Raw genomic sequence first — 13,315 nt, 5'->3', positions numbered from 1 at the left:
TGAAAACACAAACCCCACTCAAGCCTCCAGACTTGTTTACACAGAAAACTGAACCTGTGGCTGGCTTAGAGTCCGAAGCAGATTCTGAGCATTGTTTATTGCAATCTGCCCAGACCCTTCCCCACAAGCACCACCATTACACACACACACACACACACACACACAAACACCCTTGAGAAAAGGACCTTTCTTTGGGCGAAAGGAGGATTGACACAAGATTGGATGATGACCAGAGTAGTAGGTCTGACTGCTGAGCATGGGCATATTTAATTTGATAAGGCGGCCTAATAGAATGGCTGGTAAAATAATCAGGATCTCCAGCAAGCAGAACTCGGCGGTGGTGGTGGTGGTGCCATGGTTCTGCTCTGCGGGCATGGTGAGAACACACCAACCGCAGGCTGTAAGTCCCTCTCCGCTCCTGCATCTGATGTGCTGGGTGCCTTCACAACCCTAATGAGCCTCACTTTGTACAGTGAATTTGCTGAGACATCAAAAAGTATTTAAAAGAAAGTTTCCTGCTTTTTCCTAATGAGCAAGGTGAGGATTTATGGTGTGTGGGGAGGGGGGAATCTGGCTGTAAGGGCCAACACGGAGCTAGTCTATTTAACACACTGTAGATTAAAGCCCCCTCCTGCATTTAGGGGGTTCAGAGTGCTGAATTGCGGGAGTATAGAGACATGCAGTTAGGGAGTGAAAAAACGCCATTTGGTTTGGAGCAGATGGCTGGCTAGGGGGCTGATGGCGTCTAAAGGCGTGTCATCCCCCTTCAGCCTGAATCCCTAAGGGCTCCCCTTGTCTTCCCAATCAATGAAAATTAAAGTGCAAAGAAAGGGTGAATAGTTGGACCTCGAGTCTCTCCTTTGTTCGTCTCAGCTACTGGTGTGCAGGAGTTAAACTACAACAGGCTCCCATAGAAACACTGAAGTTAAACAGTCTCCCGTCAGCTCAGCTTCGAAAGGGAGAAGCTCAGGGAGAGGGGGCAGCCCACGTGGAGTGAGAGAGGAGGAGGAGGAGAAGGTGAAGGAAGAGGAGGAGGAGGAGGAGGAGAAGTGGAAGAAGAAAGGAGGAAAGAAGAACAGGGTAGGAGGAAGGAGAAGAAAGACTCGTTCTGCTTGATTTCACCAATACAGAATCGCATGGCATAAATTAAGTTGGAAAAGAATGAATGCTTTGGGCGGGATTCTGATGGATTTTAAGATGCCTTTCAGTTCTGCTTTGCCGCGGTAATCGAGAAATCTGTGCCATGTCAATTTAACAAATACTTGGTACTGAGGGGGATTTGTTAAAGATTTGGGGCAAGTCTTTCTCCCCCCCCCCCCAAGGTTTAAGCCCTTGCGCGTGGAACTTTTTATTTCCAGTTTTCTAAACAGGCATTCAAAGAAGCCTGTTCCCCACTTCCATTTCCTAATTAAAAGGTTCCTGATATTTCATTTCTTACTGAACCTACTCCCAGTCTCAGAGGCACAGAGCATTCAGAGCACACATTCCTTTCTTCCTCTGGTTTCTCCTGCTCCTGAAGCCCCTCACTCCCCCCACCCCATCTCTCTCTCTCTCTCTCTCTCTCTCTCTCTCTCTCTCTCTCTCTCTCTCACACACACACACACACACACACAGATTTCCAGGCTGTGGGGACCAGAGTTATCAGAAATTAGTTTTCAGAGGAAACATGGATGTAATGAAAAAAGGATGCTGACACTAGGTGGCAAGATTAAATTAGGATTGACTGACTGGCCCGCCTGGGTAGTGAGTCCTTGCAAAGTACATGGGGGCGGCCGCTGGGAGTGCCCCGTTGCAGGGGTGCAGCAGCCGCCTTTGAAGCTTCCGTTTGTTCGGAACCAAACAGTAGGTGTTTCTGATGGGGTCCTAAGCCTGCCTTTCTCACCTCAGCCTTACACGTTACTTCTGATTAATTCTTTGCTTCTCGACCAGGCACCAGGAAACCTGAGGTGTATATATATCTGGATCCTGAAACTTGACGGGTATTTGGGAGCCACAGATTCAGGACTCTGGTGGTTATCTGACTGGAGGGACTGCTGTGAGCAATGCCACCAAGTGATGTTTAGATTGCTGTTTACAGTGGTTTGACTTGGTGTTTGCAATACTTTGTGATCTTGACATCCCTTGCAACGAAAGCTCCGTTTTGCCAGGACGGTGCCCGTCCCCACCAATAAGGTGCTATATAGCACCTACCGCGAGGCCACCACGGCCTGAGCCCTGCCTAGCCGCTGCTGTCCAAAGCGGGACACCTGCTCCAACACACACCTTCAGGTGATGAGGCCGCCCTAGGTGTGTGTGTGTGTGTGTGTGTGTGTGTGTGGTGGGGAGTGTGAAGGCAAGTAGATATGGGAAAAAGACCTCGGAGTGCGCCCAGCAAGCACAGAACTGGATGCCAGAGTAGGAGTCTACGCCCCACCTTTATTCTGCCTTGAGTCGGCGAGCAGGAGAGCAATTTAGATAATTCATTGTTTGATACGTATGTTCTCAGCCCTCCCAATAAACTCATTTCCCTTTTAAAAAAAAAGGAAAACAAAAGTTGCAGTGTCTGATGGACGTGTAAAAACCTAATAAGGTGACGGTGGTGTAAAGGTTGCGGGTTGGGGGGGCCGAGTGGAGGTCTCCGGAGCATGTGCCGGACATTGTTGCAGAGGCCGCGGCGCGCGCGGAGGGGAGCTCTTTCTCTCTGCATTGTGCGGGGAGCAGGTGCGGTCTGCATTACCATACAGCTGAGCGCACAAAGAGCCACTGATTCAGGCTCTCACAATAACAGACTGCCTTAATGACAGCCACGCGAACGACACACACCGAACTCACTTTTTAGCAGTCGGAGGGAGGCCAAGGGGGAAAAACCCAGGAACCAGGGGCTGGACACCCAGGAAAGGTGGCGGTGGCCGGGAATCGCGCTGGGAAGAGTGTGCGTTCTAGGGGGAGGTGGCTGTAGTTTAAGGCGTCAGGAACTCCCGGCTGGGGGGGGGGGGGACGCTCTACCCGGCCCCGCCCCCCAGCGGCCGCGGGGACACCGGGGTCTCCGGGGGCACCTTGCTTTCCCCCGGCCCCGCCCTGCAAGCGGGCTCTGCGTTCCCAGACGCAGAGTGGCCGCCCTCGGCCGGTAGGTGGATGGGTGTCAGACCTTCTCAAACTTCTCGAAACTGCCGCTGCGCTCTCGCCACTCTCTGCCCGCTGCTCGCACCCGCCCCTGTCCTACCGTGCCCCGGGTCCCCGCTCCCAGAGACTCCTCCTTCGGAGAGGCCGCCCGGGAGATGGCGGCCTGCCGGGAATCCGGCCTCTAACTTGCCCCCCCCCCTCCGGTCCCCGAAGCCCCGGGACGCGGCCGCGCGAGGAGACGGTTTGCGGGCGCCGCGGCCGGGATAGTCTCCGTGGCCACGTCCAGCGCGCCAGTCCGCTGCGCTCGGCCGGCGGGAGGCGCGGCGCTGCCCCGCGTGTTCGCGTGGGCCTCCGTGAGCCTGCGGTCCGGGTCGTAGACGAGGACGCGGGCGGCGGCACCAGCGTCAGGACCGGAGGGGATTCTTGCGGTGAACGTTTTGCAGGAATGTAAATGAGTGCGTTTTGTGTCGAGAGGGAGGAAGGGGGGGGCTGGGGGCGGGCGCAGGGGGAGGGCCGGAGGCGGGGAGGGGTGGGGGCGGGGAGGAGGGTTGCACATTTTACAGCTCACTGACCATTTGGCGATCCATTGAGAGGAGGGTTTGGAAAAGTGGCTCCTTTGTGACAGCTCTCGCCAGATTGGGGGGCTGCTTATTTGCATCTCATTAGCCATGCGGGCGGCCGGCAGAATATAAGGGCGCGGCGCCGGCGAGAGCCAGACCCTCGGCGCGCACCCGCTGGACCCGGCGGTCAGGGCGGATCGCCGCCAAGGACGGGCCGCGGCGCGCAGAGCCTCCTCCCACGACCCGCCTCGGTTCCGCGCGTGTTTACTCGGATGGCACTGGCTGGGTTCGTCGGAACGACGCGAATTTCTGTGGCGGCACAGGACGCACCAGGAGCCGAGGCTGTTTCCGGAGCGCCCGCCGCCGCCGAGTGACCCCGACCGCGCTCTGTCGGCCCCGGATTATCGCCGCGCCCGTGGATTTCCAGACCGTGCTTCCAGCAGGACTGGAGGAGCCTTGGAAACTAAGCTGACTGTCTGGACGTTCTCTCTCTCCCTCCCTCTCTCTCTCTTTCTTTTTTCTCCTGCGAAGACGCCGAAGACAAAACGAGGAAGCAGACGACCCTTACCCACTCGTGGATTGAAAGAAAGAGGAGAAAACCGAAAGTTGCCGCTCCAGGAGCGATCTCTCCGAGCGAGCCCTGTTCCTCGCGCATCCCCAGCCGCCTCAGCCGCCGACGGAGACTCAAGGAACCTGGACCGAGCCGGGTCGGACCCCGGGAGAAAGGCGTCCCGGTCGTCCCAGCGGGGCGGGACCCGTCTCCTTGCCCGCGCCGCTCGGCGCGCGCGCAGCCCCTCGCACCCCCAGCTGCCGCTCTCGGAAGCGAGCCGGTGGAACGCCCGGAGAGCCAGCGCGTCGGCCGGTGCACCATGGGCCGCCGGTGCGCCCTGGCCCTCGTGGTGCTCTCGGCCCTGCTGTGCCAGGTGAGTTGTCACGAGCCCGGTGGGTCAGGTCGCAGGAGGCGTGGTGCGGACTGTGGAGCGGAAGTGACCCCGGCGGCGACGACTGTGCGCCGCGACCCCCGGCCCCCGAGCCGCCGCGCGCTCACGCCGCGTCCTCCCCGCAGGTCTGGAGCTCGGGGGTCTTCGAGCTGAAGCTGCAGGAGTTCGTCAACAAGAAGGGTCTGCTGGGCAACCGCAACTGCTGCCGCGGGGGCGCGGGGCCGCCGCCGTGCGCCTGCAGGACCTTCTTCCGCGTCTGCCTCAAGCACTACCAGGCCAGCGTGTCCCCCGAGCCGCCCTGCACCTACGGCAGCGCCGTCACGCCGGTGCTGGGCGTCGACTCCTTCAGCCTGCCCGAGGGCGCGGGCGCCGACCCCGCCTTCAGCAACCCCATCCGCTTCCCGCTGGGCTTCACCTGGCCGGTGAGCGCCGCACCTGCGCGCGGGGCGGGGCGGGGCAGGGCGCGCGGGGGGCCCCGGCCGGCGGCGGCGGGGTGACAGCTGGGCCAGGGCGAGGCGAAGAGGCGGGGACCCGGGGCGCTTCCGTATCCGGACTGTGCACACAGCCCCCAAGTTGAATGCGCTCCTTCTGTGGGAAGGTCCTTCTCAGGCCGGTGGCGTGGTCAGCCTTGCAGCGTCCAGCCCCCTCCCCGAGGGTCCCTCCCCTGAAGACTGAGGTGGCGTGGTCAGCCTTGCAGCGGTCAGCCCCCTCCCCGAGGGTCCCTCCCCTGAAGACTGAGGACAGCCCCCCCCCTCCAGTCCTGCCTGCTCCTGTGCAGTTTTTGTTTTCGTTTTTTAAAACGTGATATCCTGTACTAACAGGCTGAAAATATACCCCAGGAAACCACTCTTTAAAAAGTTCTTTCATTTCCTCGAGGAAAGTGAAAACAGGGGGACAGATGGAGAGAGACCCAGCCCGGGACACACTGCACGTGCAGATCTGCAGGCGTGGGGCCTCTCTGACTTGTCCCGAAGGCTTTGAGGGTTTAAGAGATATTTCTAGTTCATCTCCTCTCCTCCCCTTCTCCCAGGGCACCTTCTCTCTGATCATTGAGGCTCTGCACACAGATTCCCCCGATGACCTCGCCACAGGTAAATACTAACGGAAAAAAGCCCCCAAACTCTGTAAACTGCTTCCCCAGTGAATACATATTTGAGTCTATATATCTTCCCACAGACAAACACCTGCATCCTCATTGTGCAGGAACTTTAGGATAGAGGGCCCCTGGCCTCCTCCCCCATGTCCCCAGCCTTTGGGTTCACAGTCAGAAGAGACAGGAGCTTCCTCTTCCCACAGAAAACCCAGAAAGACTCATCAGCCGCCTGGCCACTCAGAGGCACCTGACGGTGGGCGAGGAGTGGTCCCAGGACCTGCACAGCAGCGGCCGCACGGACCTCAAGTACTCCTACCGCTTTGTGTGTGACGAGCACTACTACGGGGAGGGCTGCTCCGTCTTCTGTCGCCCCCGAGACGATGCCTTTGGCCACTTCACCTGTGGGGAGAGAGGGGAGAAAGTCTGTAACCCTGGCTGGAAAGGCCAGTACTGCACCGAAGGTGGGTCCCTGCAGAGAGGAGTCTGCTTTCCTTCAGTTTACCTACTTCCCCAGGGAAGCCGGGGAGCCTTCTGTGAGCCGGGAGCCGGGCTGTTCGCACTAGAGAGGTGTTCTTGTGGGTAAACCGAGGCTAGGGAGCCGGAGAAACTTGCCAAGACCTCTCAGTCAGCCAATCTCAGGGTGGGGGTCAACTCAGACATTCTCACTTCCGCTATGGGAAGCTGCCCTTCTTAATCAGGGAGAATTTTGGATATAGGGCCAGGGGTCAGGAAGTCAGTGAGGGAGAGGGAGGGGAGGGGAGGAAGGAAGGGAGGAACAGAGAGCAGCGTTTGTGTGTGTGTAGGGGCTGCTTTAGACCAAGTTTTCTCTGCTGGAACAGCATCTCACTGGAAAGTGCTTGATTCTCTTTGGAGTTGGTACACTTGGCCTCTTCCCTGAGCTCATATATTTGTAAATGCCCCATGTGAGGTACACACACTATAAGGTTGTCACTTGTGGGGTCTGGGGACATGGGAGGGTGTATGTGGAGGCTGGGCGTGCCAGGCCTGCATGGGGAGGTGCCCACAGCACCTTGTCTGGGAAAGAAATACCTTTACAAGTGATCTGGGTTCCTCTTGCCCTCCTGCCCCTTCCCCCTTCCTCGGTATTCTGGCTGCCTAGGCAGCTGCTCCAAAGTGGCAGGGAGTCAGGGCAGGGGGAGTGGGAGCTTGTGAGGACCCTCCTGGCTCCTGGGACTGGTTCTGCTGGACTCCACCAGGCCTCTGCCCAGCCTGCTAAGTCCCAGCAACCTGCACACCCAGGGATCGACTTTCTCTAGCATCAGGGTGGGCGCTGGAGCCCCCCAGACTCCACAGAACTTTTCTTCTCCTGCCCGGGAGGAGGCAGCCCTTTCCGAAGCTGCCCTCTGTCTCCCGGGTCTGTGTCTGGGGCAAGGGTGGCTCTTCACTTTCAAGGTCACTGTTCCCCAGCTTTCCACCAGCTCCTGGAGCACTCGAAGCTCCCCCTGTTGTCTTAAAACACTTGTGGAGCGGCTTGTTAATGAGTTTCATAACCAGGCATAACCAGGCTCAGGAAGCCAGCCCGCCCCAGCCCCAGCCCCAGACTCCCTCCTTGTGGCTAAGGCCTGCTGCTCCCACCCTCGCTGTCTTCTCTCTTCTTCGCCATGGGGTAGCCATAAACTCGAAAACTTTTTTTCTTCTTCTTCAAACACTGGAGTCTCTCCCCGCCCCCAGCTTGCGCGTGCCGTCCATTAGATCTCCGCGGGGATAGCGCAGGGACGCCCGCCCGCCCCCATTGGCGGAAAGGGCGCGCGCGCGCATGTGTGTGTGTGTGTGGTGTGTACACGCTGGGGCGTGTGAGGGGTGGGGGCCGGGGGTGAGGGGGGCCCGTATTGTTGCACGGGGCAGCTGCTGGGAGAGAGCAGACAATGCAGCAGCTGTCTTGCCCCGGACTCTGCAGACCAGCTGTCCACCCTTATCTACACACACACTTTCTGGGTATTAAGAGGTGGAGCTTTGTGCATAGAATTGGGGAGTGGGGGAGGGGGAGGGGGAAGGACTTCTGACCCTCTCTCAGAAGAAAAGGGGATGGGGTGGGGGCGGGGGCTTCCGAGGTCTTTTGTCCTGGAGTGGCTATGTTAAGAAGAATGCTCACCCTGGCTGAGTAAAGTCCACAGTTACCAGGCGGGACAGAGATTAGCTCAGCTGGGCTCGGACAGCCAGGCACGTTGTGTGGCAGGCGGCCGGCCGTGCTGTGCTGGGGAGGCACTGGGCTGACCCCGGGTTTTCTCTTGACTGCAGCAATCTGCTTGCCCGGATGTGATGAGCAGCTTGGGTTCTGTGACAAGCCAGGGGAATGCAAGTAAGTCTGCAGAGGTGGTTGCTTCTTTTCCTCAGGCCCTTTTACAGTGAGTGCATTTCTAAAGCAGCTCTAGGGGAGCATTTGAAAAGCTCAGGTGAGAGGAGCTGGTGGGAGCTGTGATTTGGGCGTTTCTACTTAACACGTGTGTGGAAATATGTAAGGTCACGCGCTGTCCGTCACCTCGGCTCACCGGCTGTGGGAACGTACAGACAGCAGGTGAAAAATGACAGTTCAGCTCCATGGTTCTCGGACGTGGGGGTGCATTCGAGTCTCGTGAGGACCCTCTAGAAATGCTGCCCGGAGCCCCCAGGAGTCAGGCCCTCGGGAGGCCTGGGAAGGGTCCCTCTTCTGCCAGTTTAAGAACTAAAGGTACTGGCACCGCTGTGGGACAGTTTCCTATGAGCGGGAAGTGCTTGGCTGCTGCGACTCAGGAATGTCAGCATCCCCTTGACCCTGTCATCTCTCCCCTCAGGTGCAGAGTGGGCTGGCAGGGCCGGTACTGCGACCAGTGCATCCGGTACCCCGGCTGTCTCCACGGCACCTGCCAACAGCCCTGGCAGTGCACCTGTCAGGAAGGCTGGGGGGGTCTTTTCTGCAACCAGGGTAAGCCTCCTGTCCCCTGGCCGGCAGCCCGGACTCCCGGCTTCTCCCGAGTCTGACCGTGGGTTTCCCTCTTCTTTTCTTCCTGTCCTCACCCTTCCCAGATCTCAACTACTGCACACACCACAAGCCCTGCAAGAACGGGGCCACCTGCACCAACACGGGCCAGGGCAGCTACACCTGCTCCTGCCGGCCCGGCTACACGGGGCCCACCTGTGAGACGGAGGTGGACGAGTGCGGCGCCAGCCCCTGCAGGCACGGGGGCAGCTGCACGGTGAGTTCCGGCACAGTGGGTTCGGCAGCCGCCCGGGCCCTGGCCGGACACAGCCCGCGTGGGTATCCTGCGTCAGCTTTAGAAAGACCTTTCATCCTCTTCGTCACGTAGGATCTGGAGAACGGCTACTCTTGCACCTGCCCACCTGGCTTCTACGGCAGAATCTGTGAGCTGAGTGCCATGGCATGTGCGGACGGCCCCTGCTTCAACGGGGGACGGTGCTCAGACCACCCCGAGGGAGGCTACAGCTGCCGCTGCCCCGTGGGCTTCTCCGGCTTCAACTGCGAGAAGAAGATGGACTTCTGCAGCTCCTCCCCCTGCTCTAACGGTAAGGGGCAGCCCCGCAAGGCTCTGTCACGTGTCGCCGCTGATGAAGGACGCAGTCAGGAGCACGGGTGTCATCCCAAACCAGGTCTCTGGTTTTGCAAACTGCCTTGAGTTCATGGAGCCCTTTCATCCAAATGCAGATTTTGTAGAGACTCTGTCCTTGAGTCTGTAGATGCCCAGGTAACAAGAAAGGCAAGCCAGGGGTTTATCCTCAGGTTCTCTGGGGAAAGCCAGAGGTGGAGAGGCCACAGGGTTTGCTCCAGGTCAAACCTCTGAGACGAGGCCCAGCTACCTGAGGCGGCGCTCCAACTGCCCTCTAGCCACTTGGTTTTGGAGGGAAGCCTAACTCCGCACTGTCACCCAAACAGCCGTCTGGAGTCTGTGTGAAGAAGTGTGGGTGGGGTGCCCCGACAAACTCACAGGGAGGGAAGCAGAGCCCCAGACAGGCTGGACCTTCCCAGAAGACTGTGGCGCGTCCCCCGTTAGACAGGGTAATCAAGGGGACCTTCCAGCGGAGGAATCATTTCAGCGCCGCGCTCCCTGTGGAACTGGAGGTGTGGCTGTCCCGTGGGCCAGGCTCTCATCCTGTGCTCACAGAGGCACGATGCCTCGTTTTTAGCGAGCCAGCTAGCCGGAGGCTCAGCAGATGGGCCCTGTAAAGACATCCCCCTTCTCCTGCCGTCCTCCTGGGATGTGTAACTGGGCCACTGATCCTCTCTGAGAACTGGGTCCTCATTGGGTGGTTGTGAGGACTTCAGAGAGGCTGGGGGGCGTGGTGTACCGTGCCGGTCAAAGTGTGGCTCCTCAGGGGGCACGGGCAGCATCATCACCATTCACGGAGCTGGCTGGGCTCCCAGGAGGTGCAGAGAAGGCAGTAGAATGTTGCCTTGAGCTGGGACCTCCTTCAGGCCAAAGGCTGTCTGGTTTGTCCTCGTCCCTCTCACGTGTAACACGGAGGCCGACAAGCAGCGAAGGCTTCAGAACGTTTGCTGGGTGACAAGCAACTGTGGCTGTCTTGCATTCCAGGCGCACAGTGCGTGGACTTGGGCGACGCCTACCTGTGCCGATGCCGGGCCGGCTTCTCCGGGCGGCACTGCGAGGACAACGTGGACGACTGCGCCTCCTCCCCGTGTGCCCACGGGGGCACCTGCCGGGACGGCGTGAACGAGTTCTCCTGCACCTGTCCCCCCGGGTACTCCGGCAGGAACTGCAGCGTCCCCGTCAGCAGGTGCGAGCACGCGCCCTGCCACAATGGGGCCACCTGCCACGAGCGAGCCCGCCGCTACCTGTGTGAGTGCGCCCGGGGCTACGGGGGCCCCAACTGCCAGTTCCTGCTCCCGGAGCCGCCCCCGGCGCCGGTGGTGGTGGACCTCACGGAGAAGTACGTGGAGGGCCAGGTCGGGCCGTTCCCCTGGGCGGCCGTCTGCGCAGGAGTGGTCCTCGTGCTCATGCTGCTGCTCGGCTGTGCCGCCGCGGTGGTCTGCGTGCGGCTGAGGCTGCAGAAGGGCCAGCTTCCGGCCGACCCTCGCCGCGGGGAGACGGAGACCATGAACAACCTCGCCAACTGCCAGCGCGAGAAGGACATCTCCGTCAGCGTCATCGGGACCGCGCAGATCAAGAACACCAACAAGAAGGTGGACTTCCAGGGGGAGCACGGAGCCGACAAGAACGGCCTCAAGGCCCGGTACCCCGGTGTGGACTATAACCTGGTGCAGGAGTTCAAGGGCGATGACGCTGCCACCAGGGACCCCCATAGCAAGCATGCCACCAAGTGCCAGCCCCAGAGCTCCGCAGGGGAGGACAAGGGCACCCCGACACTCAGGGGGTACGTGCTGCCGGCTGAGAGGGGCACAGGTGGGAAGCCAGCTGGGAGGGCTCCCTGAAACTCGGGACTCTAGGGGCCAGGCTGGGTAGGAGGGCCAGCTTGGGAGGGCCCCCGATACTCCTCAAGGGGTGCTTTGAGCTAGGCCGAGCTGGGCAGGACGGTGGTCTCCTCTGAGCTCTGGGCATTTTCCTCTGCAAATGTTTATCGTGGTTCTGTTTCATTTTCCTTTTAGTAGAGACATATCTGAAAGAAAAAGGCGGGACTCTGTGTACTCGACTTCAAAAGACACAAAGTATCAGTCAGTGTACGTCATATCGGAGAAGGACGAGTGCGTCATAGCCACTGAGGTGGGTGTGGGTGTCCCCCAGTCCCTGCCCTGCCCCGTGGTCCAAGTCACATTGATCTTGATATGTTAACCTAACTTTCCATTCTGTCTTCTTGGCCCCCCTCCAGGTGTAAAATTGAGGTGATATGGCAAAATTCCCGTTTCTCTTAAAAAATAAATAAAATTCCAAGGATCTATGCCCCCACGGATGCTGCTGAGAGGGAAAGGGAGAGCTTCGCGGACTGCTGCTGGGAGAGGGTCCCAGACGTCGGGCCGGCGACGTGGAGTGGGCGGCGGGCTCGGGCGGACCCCGGAGGCCCGTTGCACTCTGCCTTTTCACGACGTCTCCATTGCACTATGGACAGTTGCTTTTAAAGAATATATATTTAAATGAACGGACCTAGTTACGACGGAAGACGCACGCACTGCCTGAAGTGTATATTTTGGATTCTTATGAGCCAGTTTTTTCTTGAATTAGAATCACAAACACTGCCTTGATCATCTTTTTTGATACTAAAAATGTGTTTTTGGTTTTTTTTTTTTTCTAGGTGGAAAAAAGATGTGTGTTATTTTTTTGGACTTGTAAAAATATTTTTCATGATATCTGTAAAGCTTGAGTATTTTGTGATGTTCATTTTTTTTTTTTTATAATTTAAATTTCCGGTAAATATGTACAAAGGCACTTCGGGTCTATGTGACTATATTTTTTTGTATATAAATGTATTTATGGAATATTGTGCAAATGTTATTTGAGTTTTTTACTGTTTTGTTAATGAAGAAATTCCTTTTTAAAATATTTTTCCAAAATAAATATTATGAATGACAGCCGGAGATGTGCAGACTCCCCCCCCCCCCCCCCCCCCCCCCCCCCCGCCCCCGCGCTCGCTCGCGCCCGCCGGGCCCCCAGGACGGACGCCGCCGCTGGTTCTGATTTTCCGTTTCTAACGTCTTTGCCTGGTTTCACTGGATTGGTTAAAAAAGCAACGTCCCTGACTCATGAGCCCGTTCAGAGAACGTTCCCGCAGGTCCCAGTCAGGACGACCTGAGCAGCAGCCCCCGAGGGTAGGAAACTGCAGGCTCAGTTCTGCGGCAAGCTGGCCACCTTCTTTCTGAGCCTTCCTCAGTCCTCCTTTCAAAGGGTTGGGGCAGGGGTCCCCAAACTACGGCCCGGCCCGCGGGCCACATGCGGCCCCCTGAGGCCATTTATCCGGCCCCCGCCGCACTTCCGGAAGGGGCACCTCTTTCATTGGTGGTCAATGAGAGGAGCACATTGACCATCTCATTAGCCAAAAGCAGGCCCATAGTTCCCATTGAAATACTGGTCAGTTTCTTGATTTAAATTTACTTGTTTTTTATTTTAAATATTGTATTTGTTCCCATTTTGTTTTTTTACTTTAAAATAAGATATGTGCCATGTGCATAGGGATTTGTTCATAGTTTTTTTTTATAGTCCGGCCCTCCAACGGTCTGAGGGACAGTGAACTGGCCCCCTGTGTAAAAAGTTTGGGGACCCCTGGGTTGGGGCAAAGCCTCGTTTGGGATCAAATATCCACGAGGAACTTCTATATCACCGTGGCAAAGGCTTGTCTTAGAGGGACACTGATTAGATTGGTTTGTGTGTTTATTTCCAGCTAATTAAAAAGGATTGTTTGCTGTTGCATTCGGCTGCAGTGGTGGTGGGTTCGACAACGGCAATGCTGAGGTGTTCACCGCACGCCAGGCCCTGTGATAACTGCCCGTGCGTCACCTCACTCATCCTGGTGGCACCGGCAGTGCTGTCTGTCCCTCCCGTGTCACAGCAGAGGAAGTGGGTTTGGAGAGTGAACGTACTTGTTCAGGGTTTGTAAGGGGCAGAGTCAACATTCAGATCCGGTGTTCTGGCTCCAGACCCCGGATTAATCGTCTTTATTTGTCAGGAACTTGGCTGCTCTGAGAACAAGCCCCCGTC

General features: G+C 57.8%; 1 protein-coding gene across 2 annotated transcripts; it reads left to right on the top strand.

The window, feature by feature from the left end:
• The first annotated feature begins 2,943 nt into the window (after positions 1–2,943).
• DLL1 (delta like canonical Notch ligand 1) lies at positions 2,944–12,185 on the top strand. 2 transcript variants are annotated; one of them, XM_066248286.1, is made up of 12 exons: positions 2,944–3,106; positions 4,194–4,585; positions 4,729–5,025; positions 5,634–5,694; positions 5,900–6,157; positions 7,956–8,016; positions 8,489–8,619; positions 8,721–8,890; positions 9,002–9,218; positions 10,244–11,042; positions 11,275–11,389; positions 11,496–12,185. In XM_066248286.1, the coding sequence occupies exons 2-12, from the start codon at positions 4,532–4,534 to the stop codon at positions 11,499–11,501; spliced, it is 2,169 nt and encodes a 722-aa protein (XP_066104383.1). In that variant the 5' UTR covers positions 2,944–3,106; positions 4,194–4,531; the 3' UTR covers positions 11,502–12,185. The 2 variants fall into 2 exon arrangements, with proteins under 2 accessions (XP_066104383.1, XP_066104382.1); XM_066248285.1 differs by lacking the exon at positions 2,944–3,106 and adding an exon at positions 3,118–3,557.
• The last annotated feature ends 1,130 nt before the right edge of the window (positions 12,186–13,315 follow it).

The sequence above is a fragment of the Saccopteryx bilineata genome, chromosome 12, assembly GCF_036850765.1.
Source record: "Saccopteryx bilineata isolate mSacBil1 chromosome 12, mSacBil1_pri_phased_curated, whole genome shotgun sequence".
In the NCBI taxonomy this organism is placed as follows: domain Eukaryota; kingdom Metazoa; phylum Chordata; class Mammalia; order Chiroptera; family Emballonuridae; genus Saccopteryx; species Saccopteryx bilineata.
The sequence above is the reverse complement of the archived record's forward strand: the minus strand, read 5'-3'. Positions and strand labels throughout refer to the sequence as shown.